The following is a 20051-nucleotide window of genomic DNA, read 5'->3' as shown; positions in this document are numbered from 1 at the left end:
AATTTTTTCTATAAATATTAAATTATTATTAATAGTTTTGGTTAAAGATGAAAAATGACTTAGAGTAAGGTAGAGATTTTCTTAATTCACGTGGCCCTTTTTCCTTTTAAATGTCAAATTTAAATGTTAAACTTTAAAAAAAATTTATTTTAGTATTAGTTTCAAGTATAAACTACATTGTTTAAAGAGAAGCAAAATAAAGACAGAGAAACTTCTCTAAAATAAATTGCACAAATTTTATACTCTATTTATCTTAATTCATTAATTACTTTAATAGGTAGCCATACCTATGAACATACATGGGCTTCCCTTCCAGTATGGTTCTCCAGGTTGCAATGATACTATACCGCTGTGATCATTTGCCAGTTATTCGCACATCTATCAACTAAATACACCTCTTTCACTCCACAACATAATTATAATTGCATATTTCACATTACATACCCCCCCACTTGAGATAAGAATATTAACTTAAGAGTTCATAAAAATATAAGGGCTTAGATATATTTAATCAACTCCTCCTATACGTCAAGAAGTCTGAACTATATGGGGAAAAGTTGAATTCCAAAATTTAACTTCATAATCTTCTATTTTTTTGTTTTTCATTTTGCTAGTTTTATAGTTGTCCTAGGTTCATAGAAGTCTTTTAGATTATTTCCACTATTAGAAAGGAAATTCTTGTAGGAAAAGAAATTCTTATAGGATACTCACACTGTTCTCTATAGTGGAAATATAATAAATTCTGGAAACCTACCTTACTTTTTGAGTTATTTGTATTTGCATCTTTTATTACAAATTATGGTGCAAACTGTCATGATTAAGAACTATTTTTATTAAGATAGGCTATACTAAAAACAATGACTATGTTTCACTGTAAGTTTTCTCTATTTCAGAATTCAGATAAAAATTTTTTGAGCAGTCACTTTTCATTTATTCTTAAATGGAGTTAAAGTCTATTTTAGTTTGAACCAGGAATACTGTAGTTTTACTTGTCATGTTTGATTAGAGGGTCAAGAACTTGACAGATGATCTTTACAACTACAGTATTATACCAAAATAGATAAGAGCAAGGTAGAGTTTGTAATTTTATTTCACATAATGTCAAAAGCCCTTTTCACTTAGAGTTCAAGTATTGTACTGTTTATAGTTGTCAAATATAGCTTTAGCATATAATGACACAAATTGCTAATAAGTTAGTACATTGGCCTTTTTTATTGGATAGTGATTCATACTGAGATCCAGGCTTAATTAATTGTTTCAGAACTGACCAAGAAAAATATCAAGGTGATTTCTTCTCAACAATCCTCTACTGGAAAGATTTAAGATATTATCATACCACATAGTGGCCAACACCCAGGATACTGTAAACCAATTCAGAAAATTAACGTAAGATAAATCAACAAAGCTTGACATTTGTCAAATAACAGTAAGAAACCCAAGAATTATGCCAGAACTACAATGGTGAAAATGTGTGTTATGTCGCTACAAACAGCATCTGTCTGGACAAGTTGCTGGAAAGATCTCTATACACAAGACTTGCAGAAGATGCTGGAAAGTGGAAACTTCACTTCAGCACAGGTAAGCTAATTGAGTCTCAACAGAAGAGAAACTCTCTAAACATAAAAATAACTATTTGAAATGTATCTGCCCTACTCCAGCTCCTTATATCTAGTACATGCCTGCAAACCAACCTGAGTTCTCACACTATCTGCATTCTATCACCGGAATTCTTCCATAACAATGTTTTACCAGTTCTTCACTCTATTATCCTATATTTCCCAATTTCAAGTCCCATTTTTATCTCCAAACTCTCATACTGCATTTAGTTCCTTAGATTAGTAGATTGACCTTTGACTTACTATCATAGCTGTGACCTTCTACTCCTCCAGGATACCACCAAGTATCTGATGACAATGCTTTAGCTCCTGGCACTTAAAGATTCGAGAGTATAAAATATCCTGCCTCCAAGCTCTGCCCTGACATGGGAGGAAGACCAGACAAGGAACAGATAATATAATTTTAATAAGAGGAAATTCTGCCTTGTGTATGGCAATTTTTAAAGGCTTCATAAGGTAGAAAAGAAGTATATGAGACTATCTACTTAGACTTCCAAAGAGTCTTGAGCAAGATTCTTCATCAAAACATATTTACAGCCATGACTAATCAAATATAAAGATGGAGAAGAAGACCCTGCTTTATAATGCTTTGTAATAATCGAGAAGTAGATTAAAAATTGACATAGAAGACCTACATAAATGAAACTTTCTTTAGCTGGAGAAATATATTAAAAAGTGTTATATTAAGACTGGTGCAAAGCAAATAGTTTCACTTAGTAACTTAAAAAAAAAACAAGGAAGAGATAATAAACACAATTTATAAATTTTTGGGCAATACCAACTTTTCTGGGTAATATAATGCCAACCAGAGAAAAATGATTATTTACACAAGTAGTCATAAATGTGACATATGAGTTTAAAACAGGAAAATATTAAGGAACATATTAAGGAAAATTTGAAATCTAATAAAAATATTGTCTGAACTAAAATTTATGAATTCACAAAGGAAATATTTTCTCAGGATACTGCTACAGGAAGCAAAAAGAGACTTTAGAGTCATGATAAAAGAGAATTTAGATAAAAATTAATGAAACAGAAAGCATAATATCCTTACTTAAAGCTATGATGTATCATGAGTTAAAACAAATAAAATTCAAGAAACAGGATGAAGAGACATTAAGTCATTCATCGACTTACATATCTCTCAACTCCAAATTCACCCTTACTGCTTGATCTATAAAAATGAAACTAGGCCCTTTACATATTTTCTTTGCCAGGTGGTACAGTATGTTACAAGCTTTCTCTGTAGAGGACAATGGATAGCATTAAAAAGGAAGATGCTCTCCTTCCTGCTCAACCTGCATGACTTTCTCCAGTGCCAAACGTCTGCAAATCACAGCTTTCACAACGTATTTTCTCCAGTTTTCAACTCACGCAGCAGCAGTGTGTATAAGAGCCTTAGGCAACTCAAGTCTGCATCCTAGCTCAGGTCACTGCTCCCCACACCATCTCCTCAGCTCTGGAAATGTGCATGCAGGAGGTCCTGTGGTGCTGGCAGAGCCATTCTGGCCCAAATTATACATAGAAGCATGCTTAGTTTCTGCAGAAGGGGGGCTTTCCAGCTCCCAGTTCTAGCAGAACCTGCAGTGGCGTCCCAAAATCCTCTGCATGCCCAACTGTCTGTGTATCCACCCATCAACCATAGCTTGCTTGCTCTTCAAAGAACTGTACCTGAAGGTCTGGTGACTGTGAACCAGCTCTGGCCTGGTAACCCAATTAACTTCTATGCCATCCAGGAGGCTGAAACTACATCTTCTAATGGGAACCCACCCTTCCAAGAAGTCTGTCCTACCCTTGGACACACTCCCTCAGGATTTATGAACCTTTAGAGTTTGTGGTCTACCTTTTCTTTTTTAAGCCTTTTGTTTGTATTACTCAAAAAAACTTCATTTTTCATTAAGTTTTCTGACTCTGTGCTTGTGCATTCAACATCTACACAACAATTTTCTGCTCCTCGATAAGGAAAAGCATACCTGATCCTGTCACAGACACATTTAGCACACACAGATCCACCACAGACACTGCTGACATGTTTTTCATTTTAGACAACCTCATCAGAACTTCAGGTCTCAGAACACGAGCTTTGCAAAGTCAGCCTGAGCACACGCCACACGCAGATTCTGGTGCTTTCCCAACCCTCTTGGTATAAAGGTGAACAATTCTATTACGAGGGGTTCGGGACAGGCTAGTTTTGTTAGAGGCTGTATTGCAGGACAGCCTCTGACAGTATGTGAAACACTGCATCATTCTGAACGCCTGCAGATACCATCCCTGGAAGAGGAAAAGGAAAGCAAATGCAAGTTCAAAGGTCAAATTAAGCTGTCTACCTTTCAAGTTACTCTATCATTGCTTAATAATTATTATATTGAACATTCCCGATTTAAATGACTGTGTGTTCAGAGACAATTCTCCCTAGATTTCCTGGCATTCCTGCACAGCTGGGGCCTTCTGAGCAAAGAAAATTGATAAGCTGTGATAAATATAAGTCTCCCTTCCTAGAAACATTACAATCTATGAGACGGTAAAAAAAAGTCCTCTTCTTTCCAGAGATTTGCTTTTAGCTTACTTTGAGGTTAATAAACCTACATATGCCTTTACCCCTCCCTAGGGAAGGTATGTTTAAATCCAGAGTAAAGATGAGGGGTGTGTGCATGTGCATCCTAGATGGCAGTTGTGCCGGCAACCCTATATAAACTTAACTTTAGGGCTCTTCTCCTGTGGTGCAACCTTATTACATGTGCAGAGTAATTAGCACTAATGTTCTATGAGTAATAAACTCTGTTCTATGATCTATAGACTTCATGTTTCCTGTCAGAATATATATGTATACATGTAAATTTAACATGATGCTGTTTGTCTTCTGACTGGATCTAGACTGATAAAGATATATAAATAGCCTTCTTAAAAAAATTAAGAGTTATGTGAGAAAAGACTAAAAATATCAGCTCTTTCAGTGAACGAAGTCATAATCTATCAGATCTTGAATGCTATGAATAAGGTGAATAACAAGTTAAGAAGATAATGTCAAACTTTTATTTATCCAACAATACAAACTAAGTGCCTACCAAGTATCAAACGCTGCAATAGACACTACAGATACAAAGATGAATACAATGTAATTCTTGCAGTATGGAAAACATTTTTTAGTTTTAATTTTCTTTTAATGAGAATTACCTTAACATATCCAGTTCACCCCCAGAAGCAATCAATATTAACATTTTCTTGTGTATACTGCCTGAAGTATATGTGTGTGAATATGTGCAATTATTTATATTTATCACCCCACTCCAACACCCAAACTTTAAAATATAGGCAATCCAAATGTTACTACAGTAGTAATTACCTTTCTCATGGTAATGATCTTAATAAAAAGTACTCATTATTGTTAGAATTATTCTATTATTATTTTAGAAAATCACAAGAATTGCTATATAACTAAAATCCCTTGGTAACTGTATGACAAAGTGTTATTTCATTCAGTGGTAATAAACTTAGAAAACCCAATGTCTTCCAAAAGGTGATAGTAAAGATAGATTCAAAATAATGTTGCCAAATATACTAAGATGAGGTTATTATAAGATTAACATTAAAATTAGTATCAGGGATAACAGCTAAATTTTCATTTGGAGAGACCAGTACAGATATTCTTTTGTTACTAGAGGTTTTAATTAAGCTATACTGTGTTTTAAAATATATATACAAATTTTAGTGGTAAGTATCCTTATTATGTTATTATTGTTATTCTTATACCAACTGACATTTTTTATTAGACAAACAAGTAAAATTTACAATACTTTAGTGAAACTTATAGCCCTGTTTAAGCATGCTTATTTCTTTTCTGGCAGTTAAGATAGTCAATGAATATTTCAAGGGAATTAATGGCATGTAAAGAACTAAAGAAAGCATAGGGAAATGCTATTTATTAGACAAAATTCTGTAATTGTTAGGCTATCTTCCTTTGAAATGAAAGAAAAACTCAGTAAACATTTATTCAGCAGGTGATTACCACTTTGATAAGTTTTAATAGTAATCTGTTTCTGAGACAATGTATCGGTCAAGTTTTATAACTGTTCCAATTATTATCATTATGTAACCACTCCAAACTTACTGACATAAAACTAAAGCCATTTGATTATACTCACAGATTCTCTGAACTAGGAATTCACTAAGGGTAAGTTGAGGATGGCTTGTCTCTGCTCCACCAGGCCTGGAGCCTCAATGCAAACTTTCAAAGTCTAGGGGTATATCTCTGGGAGTGACTGAATAGCTGTGGCTGGCATGATCTGAACCATCTGATAGTTCATTCACTCATCTATCTGGTGACTGGACTAGAAGAACTTGAAGGCAAGGACTGCCTACCTGAGACCTGAGGCTTCGCCATGTGGCATGGTTTACTTACAGCATGGCAGCTGCAGGTCTCAGACTTAGTGCTCTAAGCCGGCCAGTGTTACAACACACACGCTGGAAGCAGCACTGCTTTTTAAGACTGAGCCTAAGAAATCACGCAGCATCTCATTTGTGGCATTCTACCGGTTATAAGTGAGTCACAAGCATGCTCAGATTCAACAGGAAGAGACCGCTCCAACTCTCAATAAGAAGTAGCAAGTTCTAGAAGAACATGAAGAGACACTGCTGTGGCCATCTTTGGAAAATATAATCTACAATAGCCTCATACTCACTACATGATTTGTTTAAAATAATACAACAAATAGCACTGAATATAAGATAGTTTCCCCAAAATAATTGCATTTTCAGCCTTAGAAATCGAAATTAAAATTTATATGGATGTTATTTTATGTAATATTTACAACTACCTTGTAAAATAGGTGTTATTATTATGACCTGTATTTTAATAGATGGAAAAGCTGAATTCGGAAGCTGAATAACTTGCCCAGAAAGATGAGTGCCAAAGTTGAGATAAATCCAGACGTGTCAAAGTCCAGGTGCATTCCACTGAACAGGCAGTCTGCACGGTACCATCTTAAATAAAACTCATGCAGATCTCATGCATGTCAGAACTGTGCAAAGCAAGGACAACCTTCTATATAGAGAGGTAAGGTCTTTATATAGAGGTAAGGTCTCCAAGAATGAATTTATAATGCAACCATTTAGACAGTTAAACTAGCTAACAATTGTCTATAGATCTGAATGTTACCCACCCGTCCACCCCCCCCAAAATATCACAATGAAATGTACCAGGGAGAAGTCTCTACCATGATATCGCAAGGATAGTACAGTGCTGGGTACATACTCTAGCTTTTAGTAAATATTTAACTGATTGAGTAAAGGAATTCTAGGGCAAATTTCCAGATCATTATAAGTAATAAGCACTTGTATATTTCAGAGACACTGTAGTAGTTGCTGAAAAGGTAAATCTGACCTAGCCTCTCATTTAAATTTTTAGGGGTCTGTGTTCTCTCTTTCAGGAATTATGGGCTTATCTGTCTCTATAATTCATTTATTTTATATTATTCTTTATCTACCAGTTAGAGGTTAAGCTTTTCAAAAGCAGAAAAATGTGACTACTTACACTACTTCTTTTTTCACTTTCTGTAATGCCTAATATGGTAGTCTTGTGTTTCTGATTTGACTGATAGTGCTTTGTACAAACCGTACAAAAGCCAGAAACATGACACAGTGGACAGTTATTCTTTCTTGGAGCTTAATACCACCCTCCCTAAAAATGCATTCTTGCAACTAAAAGGAAATTAAGTTAATCAGCTCATATACACTTTCTTTGTTCTAAATGATTTTATTTTTTTGTAAATGTTTTTTATAATTTTAAAGACAAACCAACATTTGTATTTCTGTGGAGCATTAATAAATCATCGATGTAAGTTTTGCTTTTTTATAATGATCAGTCTCATCTTTTTATTGGAATTACTTGTGGAACTTTCAAAGGGGAATATTTTTCAGAAGAGTAAAAGAAAATAGTTTTTAATGAAACTTGACAAATGTCTTGTTAAAAACAATCTTAGATGGTGTGTTTCAGTTCTGAAAGTAAATTTTTGTTAAAGTACAATGATCCCTCATTTGTTTGATTTCTGACTGTGAAAAACACAACCTCCACCTATAAATTAGGGAACTTACTAGTTACGTGAAATTATTTTATAAATGTTAATTATTTTTATATAACTTTTAAAAATAATTTTAATTTTTTGTTTTAAATAATTTTATAATTCTTAGATGTTAGAAAATGCCTTCTAATATATAAAAAAATAATATTCTCTACAAACAATCCAGCGGCCCTACTACACTATGATGACTTTAAAATGCCACTATTTTCCTTTAAAAGTATATTTAATGCTCCAGGGCCAAAATAAGAATAAATAACAGGAAAAAATAAAAGATATAGATTTGGGGGCTGGTAAGTCTCTATTAGGTAAATGAACTTGAATGCTTCCATATGATAATTTATATTAGTTCCCTACAAAACAGGGTCCCCCACCACCTTTCTGCCTCCCATTTTTTGAAGTCTATTCATTGGTTCTTATTCAATAATAATGATAATATGTTAAGGATATACATGAAATGGGGATTTAAAGAACTTAGGTAACTTGTCGAAGGCTATACAAGCCAAGTTATTTATGGAAGACAGGGATTCTATCCTCTATCTCTTTGATTTCTTATATCATTTTGGTCAACTGAAAATTCAATTTAAAGATGACCAATGACCGTATATATAATAGATAATTAATTTTGCTCTTGATTAGTTGTATGATTTAATTTTCACAATAATTTCTTAAGTTTAGAATGATTTTATTAATTTTCAAAAAGTAATATAAGTTCAATTTAACCACAATTTTGACTACAATTAACTCTTTAGTAATTCAAAAACTGTAACAGGAATTTCAGAAACTGCAAAATCAAATACCTGAGAACCAGACAGAGTATTAATGAGTGAAATTATAAGATTTAAGATAGCAGGAAGAAATAATAAACTGGGGACCTCAGATACTGCTTAAAGAACAACTATCACTGATTGGAACGCAGGCTCAGGGGCTCTAAAGTTTTTCAAGAAAAGCTGGCAAATTTTTCAAGAAAATCTGGCAAAGCAGATTCTTATCAGAAACTTCTTGATATTTAAACAGTGACAACTAATTTCAATTTCTAAAACTTCCTTAACAAAATTCCTCTGCAGAGTGTACTTGGCCCATAGGCTGCTGGTTTGAAAACTCTACTGTGAACATGCCTATCTTCGCTACAGGATAATGTTGTAAAATTAGAAGACTGACCTAAATCTGTAGTGACTCTATTATGACATAAATATTTACTGAATGCCAACAAAAAATATAAAACACTGAATGACTAAAATTATATTATTTAATGTATTTTGGGAGTCCAAGAAGTTAGAGATGTCCAAAGAAATGAGATGTCTATATAGAGATCAAAAGTAGTCTTCACAGAGAATGATTAAGAGAGTAGAATATAAATTATTCTAGAAGAAGGAATAACATGAACAAAAGAGCACTGACGTTATCACTGATGAAGAATATGTAGGGGATAGTGAGATTATCAAATGAAGATGTATTTTCAGAGTAGTGAGAAATACAAGCGAGGCAGCAGATTTCTATAGATCTTGAAAACTAAGCAGAATTTCGACTTAAACAGAAGAGTTTTCCATTAACCTATTTAGCTGAATGAATCCTCGGTATTAGGTTGTGTGTGTATGTGTTTGTGTGTGTGTGTTTGTGCACGCATGCACACACTCACATGCGCACGTGTGTGTGTGTGTACATTTGTGTCTTTGTATGCAGGTGCGTGCACATGCACGCATGTACTACCTTGTCTGCTTGCTTGTTCTTTCATGAACAAATTGAAGCTGGCCTGGTATAATGAACAGAACCGTAGGAGTTAGGAAATCGAGATTATAGATTTAACTCTGCCCTTAACTAAATGTGCAAATTTGGGCATGTCTCTTAACTTCATTGACCTCAGTTCTTTAATCTGAACACAGAGACCCATGATGTCACTGTTTGAGGCCCTGGATCTCAAAATGCAAAAAAACCAACAATTTGAAGCTTTGATAAATATAATTTGATTTCTTTTGAATAGTCAAAAGAAATACGTCCTTGGGCTCACATTCCACATGGCAAAACTGGTTGGAGCTAAGTAAAGAACTCCTCTTCTAGACTAGGTACATACTCTCTAGTTTGCCATAGTCCCACCATTTCCTGTTGTATCCTTACATGGAGGCCCAGTATTAGTTGTCATTCATCATGCTTTCATTGCTGTTTTTTTGGAGAAATATTTTTTTTAAGCTTTGTCTTTTATCAAAGGTGAGAAAATAAAAGATAAAAAGACATTTAAGAAAAATGAGAGAAAGCATACATCTTTTTGGAAATAAAAAATATTCCTTTATATTTAATATGCAAAAAAAAAAATGTACATCTGTGTCAAAAGACCACCATTTAACCCTCTTTAATCAAGTATCATTTGGGTTTGGAAACCTTGCTGTACACAACCTTGCTGTATACAATGGAAAGGCAATGGAAAAAAATCTTACGAGGAAATGATCAGATTCACCTTTTAGAAAGAGTAATCTAGCAGCATGTGAAAACTAGCTAAGAGGGAGAATTCTGGGAGAAAGAACATCTATTACAGAGTAGTGTAATGGTCTCAAGAAGAGGTAATCAAGGCCTGAATGACATGTTTACAGTGGAGAAAAGAGGAGAAAGGAGAGGACTTATTCCAAGGGTAGAACTGTTAGAATTTCAGGACTCCAGTGGATGCTGGAAGAAGAATGACTTTGGATCTTAGAAATGGTTGACTGGATGGATGGTGGTACCATTTACTGAGCTAGGGATTTAACAGCGAGGAAAGGTCTTGGGGAAAGGTGAAGTGGTGTACCGTTACTCTACAGCAAAGGTTGCACGCTATAGCCTATCACCCATCTTTTGTACAGCCCACGGTAAAAATGGTTTTACATTAGTAAATGGTTGAGTAAAATCAAAAGAATATTTCAAGATGTACAAATTATATAGAATTCAAATTTCAGTGTCATATATAGTTTTATTGGCACACAATTCATTCCTTTATATATTGTCTATACCTGTGTCCACACTACGATGACAACTGAGTAGTTGAGACAGATACCATATGTGGCACTCTCATAGCTGTTCACGGCTGCTTGATGCATTACAAATTGCAGTAACACAGTTATGACTGTCCAGTGTTTCAAGTACTATGTGTATTGTCATACCACATTTCATTTTCACCAGAATGTCAAAACGAGAAAAGTATACTTCAAAAGTCATGCATTTAAAGTGGTATATGGATTAGTTTGTTATTTAATTAGATGGAAAACCACTATATCATGCGATGACACTATAGTTATGCTAGAAAAGTACAACATACACCTACAATACCAGACTAAGCATTCATCATATTCACAATTCAGAGGAAAGTAATCAGAAAATTCAGAAAATATAACACAAAGTATCCCATCGCAGCATAATTTCTTCATGAAATAAAAAATGAAAATAAAGCTGCAAAGTGGTGAGTTAAATTATATTTTAACTACAGCAATCAAAGAACTATTTCTCCAGAGAAGGAGGTAACTTGTTTAAGAATAGCCTTTCAGTGAGAACAGCTACTTGAAGTGGTAAAGACACTGGGAGCAATATCAATATTCAACTAAAAAAACAAGGTAAATGATTTTGAGAGGTTCTTTTGCTACTTGATAAGTTGATATATGTGATACTGTTTAGTGTTGTTATGTTCCAGAAGTCAATGCTGAGCATGAAGTAACTAAAGAATTACCTTCTATAAAGAGTCTGCATAGAACATAGGCAAGAATATTTTCAAAGTTGAGAAAACATACACTCAGAGAAAACAACCTGAAGTAGAATCTGCTAAGATGTGTTAAAAATGTAGGGAATAGAAAAGGCTGAGTTGAATACATTTACGAAATTTGTGAAAATGTAGGTGTTTAAAACCTATGGTTCATTTTATTATTCATCAGTAGGTATTTTATGGGGAAATTATTTTAAACTATCATGTATTATTCAATTGGTAGTATTAACTTAACTCACTCTCACAGATCTAACCACCATCAGTTTTGTGCACTTTGATAAGAAATAGAAGCTGAAAATCCTGACTTGCCTTATCACATGGCAGCTGAATGGCTTAGCAGTTGTAGAGTTTCGCTGTGATTTTTTTGAGCTCAAGGGTGAGACTGAAATTTCTGAACAACAAAAAAAGCCTTCAACCTATTATCAAACAATGAATGGCTTTGGAAATGAGATTTTGTGTCAGATTTCATAATGTTTCCTAGATCTTGACCTGAAAATCAAGGCAAACAATGCCTGTATGGAAACTCATACTACGTTGTCATTTTGACAACACTGCCTTAATCACAAATAATAACCTGCTTTATACACTTCTTGTGCTATCAAAAATTAAAACAAAAGTAAGATATCCATGCATATACAAATTTGCAAGAGATATATTTTGCAAACTCAGCTACAGTTCCAGCAGTGTTTTTCAGACCTCATTTCAACTGCAAAAGAAACGTCCATTTATCAGAATGCATTTAACTATACAATTGAGGAACTTCCACCTAACTTTCAATTGGAAGTGGTTAATCTGCCATGTAATAGCATGCTAAAGGGCAAATATTAAAAGAAGCATCTAGAAGAATTCTGTAAATGCCTTCCATACAATGAGTATGCTCATTAAAATCATATGCCTGTGGATTAATAACAATACCTATGTGAAAACAAGTTTCAAAAACAAAGTTCATAAAATCACATTATAGATCTGCATTAACAAATAAAATCTGCAGTCAATTTTGATGACAGGGTAACTTTGGATCCCAAGCAAATAAAATGCTATCTCAAGAAGAATTACAGTCTTTTTAGTAGTAGACCTGTATTACAATAAACTGTGTTCAATTAGTGTTATATTTTTAATTTCAATAATAAAAAAATTTGTGGATAGTTTTCTCTCATCATATAAATTTTATCTTTTATCTATATAATATCTTTGATTTTGCCTGTTGGCCTGCAGAAAGCCTTAAATGCTTATCATCTGGCCCTTTACGGAAAAAGTTTGCATACTTCTGCTGTAAGGTGGTGCTGTTCAAAGTGCAGCAGCATCTGCAAATGTCTTGACAATGCAAATTATCGACCCACCTCACACCTACTGAATCAGAACTTCTGAGGGTGGGGCCAATATTTTTTTTTTAATAAAGTCCCCAGGTGATTCTTGTGCAAGCTTAAGAACCACTGCTCCTAAACAGGATTTTAGAGACTGAGTTCCGTCCCCTTAGATCAATTTATTTAACCCTTTGAGTCAGTAAAATGAGGATAGTGTCACTCACTTTATAGAACTGATGGGACTAAAATTAAATTTAAAAAATATAAAAAAAGTAAAGCTAAACATAACTGATACCAATAATTCTTAATAAATGATAGTAAATAGTAATTATTAATCCAATGATATACTGGGGAGCTCCCTTGGACCAGATGTGATTATTAAATTTTCAGAAACTTTGTGACGTAGTTATTAAAATAGCCAATATTGAAAATTAAATTATGTAAATTTAAAATGTTATATTAAAACAGAAATAATACTACTCAAAACTCATGACTACTTCCTTTATTATATTCTACTATTATCTGGGCTCAAGAGATTATTCTGTCTATATGGTAGATATTCTATATAATAGTATGCTGCATTTCATCTCTCCCCAACTATGCATTCACATGAAATTAACAAACACCATAAATCTGAGTTTTTTAGAGAAGCCCTTTTGGTTACACTTTAACCAGAATATCTCTGGTTATAATTATTAAAAATTACACAGTGAATTCAGTTTGGAATTCAATGAGTTTGAATTAACTATGTATAAAGAGATGTCTAGTAATCAAATAGATACAGAGATATAGCCCGGATATATATATTTAGACACCAATAAAATATAAATAGTAGTTGAAGCCATAAACACAAGACAAAATTGAGCAAAAACAGTCTTTAGAGAAGAGGCCAGATACTGAGCACGTATGGCAAAAACTCATTTTGTGAACAAAATTCAAAGGAAACCTGGAGTTTATAAGTACAGACAATCATGGCTAGCAGCTCAATTTAACTACTTCCATTTATCACTATCCTGTTCCTCAGTTTTAACTCCTAGAATGCTTCTAGCAACAAAAGTTGTATAAATAGATTTTGTGAGAGAATTATATCACTCTGCAATTTGAACCCAGTATCCATATCTTGGCCAGCATGGGTTATGGTATTCAGGCTACCTAAAGCTAACGAGTTGGTTCAAACTCTGAAGTTGTTACCTCAAGTACATATTACCTTCTGAATACTAAAGAAAAACAAAATATATAGCACTGATATAACATATTTAAGACATCAATAATACTGAGTATATTTCAAAGTTTATTTCAAAGAATCAGATTTTTAGAACTGAACCAAAATAGACTTTATAACCTATTCTGATATCTTAATTTATTATGGCTTTTCTCAAGAGCTGTTTGTCAAGTTAAATGTATAGGAAAGTATTTTAAATTATTTTTTTCCTTATAGTTATCCAAACATTTGGTTATCTAAAATTCACGTGGAGTTCCCAAAGGAGTAGATTTTCCTTATCCAGACTTCCTGACATTCCAGGAGTGGGTATAAAATATTTAGGGTAATTTTTACAGCCAGTGGTGCCACCAATAACTCCAGAATTGCCAAGTTCAAATTCAGGTGGTCTGGAATCTCTGGAGAGGGCAACCACAATATTTCCCCAAAGGAACCTAGAAACTCCAACATACCCCTGTGAAAGTTAAAACTCTATAGTTCGTAAAATGAATTAAGTCTATACTCACTTTCCAAATACTAGTATTAGTGACTTCAGAATAGCACTCTACCAGGGATAGTGAATTTAGCTTTTCTCTCATATGAAAAAAAACAGGCATATATAAAGCAGATATAACGTCAAAATAAAAAAAATTATTGAACCTATCCATCATCTATACTCTTTTAAAAAATTAATTTTAGTGATTAACAGCTTATAAAAAATATTTTATTACTCTACCTTGACTTGCAAAGAGAAAGTAAAAGTATTATTTTTCACTATTTATCCATGAAAGTATTCCCGGACTTAAAAATACAAGGAAAAAAAAGACATGTATACTGCTAAATACATAGTTACAGAGAAAAAACAAAACTCCAGGAATTAAGAATAAAATTAGAGGCATACATATAACCAGAGAAATCCCAAATTCACGAAAACTAATAGTAAATACAAAAGAATAAAACCATCAATAAAAAATATCCTTTATGCAAAATGTCATGTAAAATTAAAAAAACCACTCCTAAACTCATCCTGCATGACAGATATTGCAAAAAGTTAATATATAAAGTCACAAAGACATAAAAAAAAATGGAATGTCAAAGAAATGTGAGGCACTATGGTAAGATTACAAATTATTCTCAGGCAAGAAAACAGTATGTCCCACTCCGTGTAAAGCTTAACATTTTAAAAATGTTTTAAGAAATTTATGTTAATTTATAGATTTTTAAACAGGGCAAGGAATATAGCATGACTATACATAGTAAACCCTGTTTCCACTTACTCATTAACACTCAGCCTTCAACTGACCTCCATATCTACTATGCCTCTTAAAGATGCTTTTTGGAAAATATATTGGGTAATATACTAACCAATCCACATCAACTTGGAGCCTTTTCTCAGCCCTCATCACTCAGACTGTTCTGAAGCAACAGGCTTTTTCACCACTTACTCTTGCTTGAAACCAACTATAGGCCAATTCTAGTCTTTCACTCCTACCTACTTCTGTCTTATTCAGTGTCAAATCATTCCATTCCTTTTTCTAACTATGGAGTATTCCTCAAGATTTTATCTTGGACAAATTCTTCTTCTTTGCTGACTCTCATCCTCCTACCTAATTTCAAATATCATCACAGGATACTTGTGGATAACTTCCAGATCTCTAGTTCTAATCCTCTGTTGAGAGTTAAAACAACTGTTAGATAATTCGTATCTAGTTTCAATCAATTTTCTACTGCATAGCTACTATGTGTCAGACACTACTGTTAAAAATGTAACCTAATATGAAAGTCCCAGTCATCAAGGAGCAGATATTTTAAACCGCAGACCAAAGCCCAACTCCACAAGTCCAAAACTGACCACTCATGTTCCTCTTCCAACAGATTAAATATACGGTAATAGATTCTACACTTTCATTACTGCCGAGGCAATAATGTGTGACTCCTTTCTCAATTCCACATTCAATTGCTGCCAAATAAATTCTGTTATTTATCTGCAATATTCTATTCCCACTGTCAGAGCCTAATTCAGGTCATTAAATATTTTCACCCAAATTGCGACAACTACCTTCTGAAGTATTCTCTAGTTTCTCATCTAATTCATCCTGCACAAATTAAACCACAGATGTGATCCATAACTTAAATACATAAAAATGTTTAATAGGCCCTCAACAGACAAATCGAATCCAAAATCTTCAGTTTGGCATTTATGGTCCTCCATTACCTGGTCTTTATTAATATTTTTTCATCTCTGCTACCCACTATTTCCTTACCTTTTGTTCCAGCAAAACATGGCTAATTTAATCATATCTGGAAACTCCTTGAATATTCCCTTTCTATCTTCATTTATGTCATTATGTCATTTCTCTCCTCCCACCCCCATCCTGATTAACAATCTCCATTCATGTGTACCTTTCTGAAGCTTAACCAACCTTTGGTTCAAATAACATCATTTTTCTAAAAACTTCCCTTTATCCTCTGACTCTATAATATACATAAAAGCTATCTTTTATGTTATACTTTATTTCCACTACAGTTACCTATATATGTCATATACTTCCTATTATTATAAGCAATTTGAAATATGAATGTCTTATCCATCTTTGTCTTCCCACAGTCCACTGCACATGGCTGACATGCAATATATATTGAATACATGTTGAATTTATAATAAAATATATACATAAAATAATAGTATAGTCCATAAAATTATGTAGAAAGTTTCCTTCACTTTTTTAATGGAGAAAAATCATTGCCATAAGAGTATCTTTTTAAAAATCCACCATATTTATTTCTTGAAAAGACAGATTAAAAAGTGATTTTTTTCCCCCCTACCATTAATCATATATCTTCCACCTCTTATGTGTACATGAATTGGTATTACTTTCTTGGCTCAGAACATAAAACTACTTTTCAAGGTTTCAATTTTACATTACTGCATGTACCTACTGATCATAGACTAAACCCCCTTATCATTGAAAACAACACCATAGAAGGAAATGGCTTGCCTGGAGGCTGTCCCAAAAACCCTTACCTCTGAGACAACCCAACTTTTTCTTTTTTAGAGAGGAGCAGTTATAGTAAAATTATACTTCTCCGTTCCAGCTTCCTTCCCACCTCCACAACATCTACCAACTCAAATACTTGTTCAGAGCCCATACTGTCAGGTTCACAAATTAATAGATAAGTTTTAAGTTCAACTGATTCACCAAAGATTTACTGAATACCTACTATGTGGAAAGTACTGTTGGGGACACAAAAATTAATAAGACATTATTTTCATCTTCTGGAACTCATGATTAAATGCACGACACACAGATAAACAGTTCCATTATAAAGGAGATTATGTAAGTGCTTAAAAGCTTCCAACAAGGTACAGAGGGTTGTGAGGAGAGACATATGAATTTAATCAGAGTTATCTAAGAAGCTTCAAATGAGAGATGGGTTTCTATTTGAACTCTTTTTTTTAACGTTCGAGATTTTCAAGATGAATTATTTTTTAGTAAGTAGTTTAATTTGTTTTAAGTATTTTTATTCATTAGTTTTGCAACAGAATTGGAATTTTTCCACTGAAAAGGTACTGATTCAACATGTAAGTTAAAAATTTAGTTCAATGAATTTTTTTAAGCTCACCCTGAATTGTATTTTACAGACCAAACTTGTGGCCTATAATTAAGAATATTTTTGTATGTTCAAGGGAAAGATACAATGTGTCCATTAATCTGAATTAATGTTTGGTTAAAATTATACTCCCAGAGAAAGGCTAAATTCATATAAACAGGCCACCCAATTTTTACAGAAATTTGTTCAGCATACCAATAGTGCATTAAAAGAGAAAAAACAGCTGAAAATAAAAATCAAGGCCCTAGATTCATTTTCCATTCATACCACCTCTTCCTGCAACACTTGCTTCTTCCAGATGTATGGCCAAAGGTCTGAATCATACCTTGAAGCATGTGCTTTTCAAGTAAGTTCCATTGACACCATGTCCTGATTTTGATACTTCCTGGAAGATTCGGAGTTGTCATGACCTAACTCTGGACATGTTGTACACTGTATGGACAGATGAAAGGACGATATACATCTCAAGCTTAAAATAACTTGCACAGAAGGGGTGGGAAAAGTCTGAGTTAACAGATGCCAGTGCAGCATATTTTAAAAAGAAGAAATTATGATAAGACTGGAGTGAAAGCAAACTGGGGAACGTGTAGAGGTAAGGTATTCCAAATCGCTATTTAAAAAAAAACTTTGGTTTTTAATTACAGAACTCATCAGACGTTTTTGTAATTACCGAACAGTCAAGCAGCATACTACGTAAAAATGTTAGGATAAATAATATGCATTTTTACAAAACATCTGCATTTAAATATTTCAAACAAATCTCTTGCGATTAACTATAAATACAAAGGAACTAGAATCAGATTATGTAGATTTAGGCAGGGGAAGCTGGGAACGAATAACTAATGTAAGTTCGGTAACATGTCACACGGTGCAGGAGAAGGAACCCAGTAAATGGGTTGAGCACAGGAATATTGCACATTGTAATCACCCAGCACTAATTCAACAGCTAGCGGCTCTATCCATCTTTCTTCACGTTCCTCGTGGCCTCTGACAAGTCATCCTTCCAATCTATGATGCTGTCCGCTCTCCCCCATCAAAAATAATTTCCGTGCAGGTGGTAAAATCACCCTCACAAACTACTTGCTCACACTTCCCCACCTCGGGATGAGCTGTCCCCAAGAAGGGAAAAGGTGTCCCTGCCAGAGAAGTTACGTGAAGTGATCTTTCTGGCGGTGGGACCTGAGCCTGCAGCCCCCCGACGCGGGGGAAAGGAAGCGGACGGCCTCCGGAGAGCGGCGGATGGGGCAGAGGATGCGAGTCCGCGCGGCACCGGCTCCGGCAGGAAGAATGGAGGAGGGGAGGCGAGGCGGCGAGGTGCCCGCGAGGCGCGCGGCGCTGCGACCCCGCGGCCCGACCCCACCCCGCGCTCGGGTGCCTCCCGGGCCGCGGACCCGGCGCGCGTTCCGCGTGCGCCGACTCTCCCCGGAGGAAGAGCCGCGGTCTCACACCCGCGGATCTGAGAAATCCGGCAACTTTGCGCGAGAAATGCTTTCCACCCTGCAACACGCCGAGAAAGAGAAAAATGTCAGGCGATGACGGGGGTGGAAGGGTGACTTACCCATGTTCCTCCCGAGGGTACGGAAACAGCAGGACGAGGGGAAGGTCTCCGGTGCAGGCGGCGCGGCGCTGTGTCCTCCCTCTACCTCTGTCTCTCCCGCAGCCAGGGAGGGACCCGCGGGGGGCGGCCGCCGGGGAGGAGCAGCAGCTGCTGCTGCAAGCGGCGCGGCCGCGGCGGGGACGAGCGGCGGGGGGCGGGCAGAGGCAGGGGCGGGGCGGGGCGGTGGGCTCAGCCTGCGGCGGGCGCGGCTCCGGGTGGGAGGGCGGCCGGGGCGCGGAGGCGGCCTCAGGAGCGCCTCCCCGACGCGTGGCCGGGATCGCCCCGCCCTCCGCACCGAGCATGCTCAGTGCCTCCCTCTCCCCGCCCCCCGCGCGGCCGGCGGGTCCGAGTGTGCGGGTGGGCGTGTGCTGACCTGCTGCGGCCGCGGCCGAGGAGCTTGACGGCGAGCGCCTGAGGGGCGGAGGGCGGGCCCTGCACTGCGATCCTGAGCCCGAACCGCCGCCCCCGGCTCGCCTCAGGCTCGCCACCCGGACCCCGCCCGCCCGCACCCGGAAAACGGGTCCGTGTTCGTTGCGGGACAACCCGGCAACACAGGCGGGGATTTCCCGAAGGAGGAGAAGCTGGGCCGCCTCGGGCCGGGCAGGACGGTGGGGAAGTGAGGCGGATATCCCGAAACGAAGCTGGGATGGACGCATAGGCGACGAGGCCAGCTCCCCTCGGGGATGGATACCTGGGGACGCCTGTTTTCAGAGCAGCCTGTGAGCCTGGGGGGCACAGCAGGGAGGTGGCCGCTGGAGGACGCTTAATATTAGCGGGCATATCAGTGGGACAATTCCAGGTTGTCCTGGCTGTGGCTAGTTTAAAAACAGAGGGGTCCGGGCAGCGAGGAAGAGTGACACCCCCAGGATTTCCTCGGGGAATGTGCCGTTCTTCCTAGAGGGGCGCGGCCTTCCATTCCCTAGAGGACG

General features: G+C 36.3%; 1 protein-coding gene and 1 pseudogene across 5 annotated transcripts in view; both read right to left on the bottom strand.

Annotated features, from left to right (window-relative positions):
• Positions 1-19273, bottom strand: part of RAP1GDS1 (Rap1 GTPase-GDP dissociation stimulator 1) — a 133924-nt gene extending 114651 nt beyond the window's left edge. For 2 of the 5 annotated variants that reach the window (XM_039845755.1, XM_039845756.1), the window contains exon 1: positions 19084-19272. In XM_039845755.1, coding sequence (XP_039701689.1) covers positions 19084-19087 — 4 coding nt within the window. In that variant the 5' untranslated portion in view covers positions 19088-19272. Of the gene's footprint in view, positions 1-19083 lie in introns of all 5 variants that reach the window. The other 3 variants (XM_039845758.1, XM_039845759.1, XM_039845757.1) reach the window with 2 other exon arrangements.
• On the bottom strand, positions 2487-16063 carry LOC120588335 (60S ribosomal protein L34-like; annotated as a pseudogene).
• Positions 19274-20051: the final 778 nt, after the last annotated feature.

This window comes from Pteropus medius, unplaced genomic scaffold (genome assembly GCF_902729225.1).
Source record: "Pteropus medius unplaced genomic scaffold, Ma_sr-lr_union100, whole genome shotgun sequence".
NCBI classification, from domain to species: Eukaryota; Metazoa; Chordata; class Mammalia; order Chiroptera; family Pteropodidae; genus Pteropus; species Pteropus medius.
This window is presented reverse-complemented; position numbering and strand designations above follow the sequence as displayed.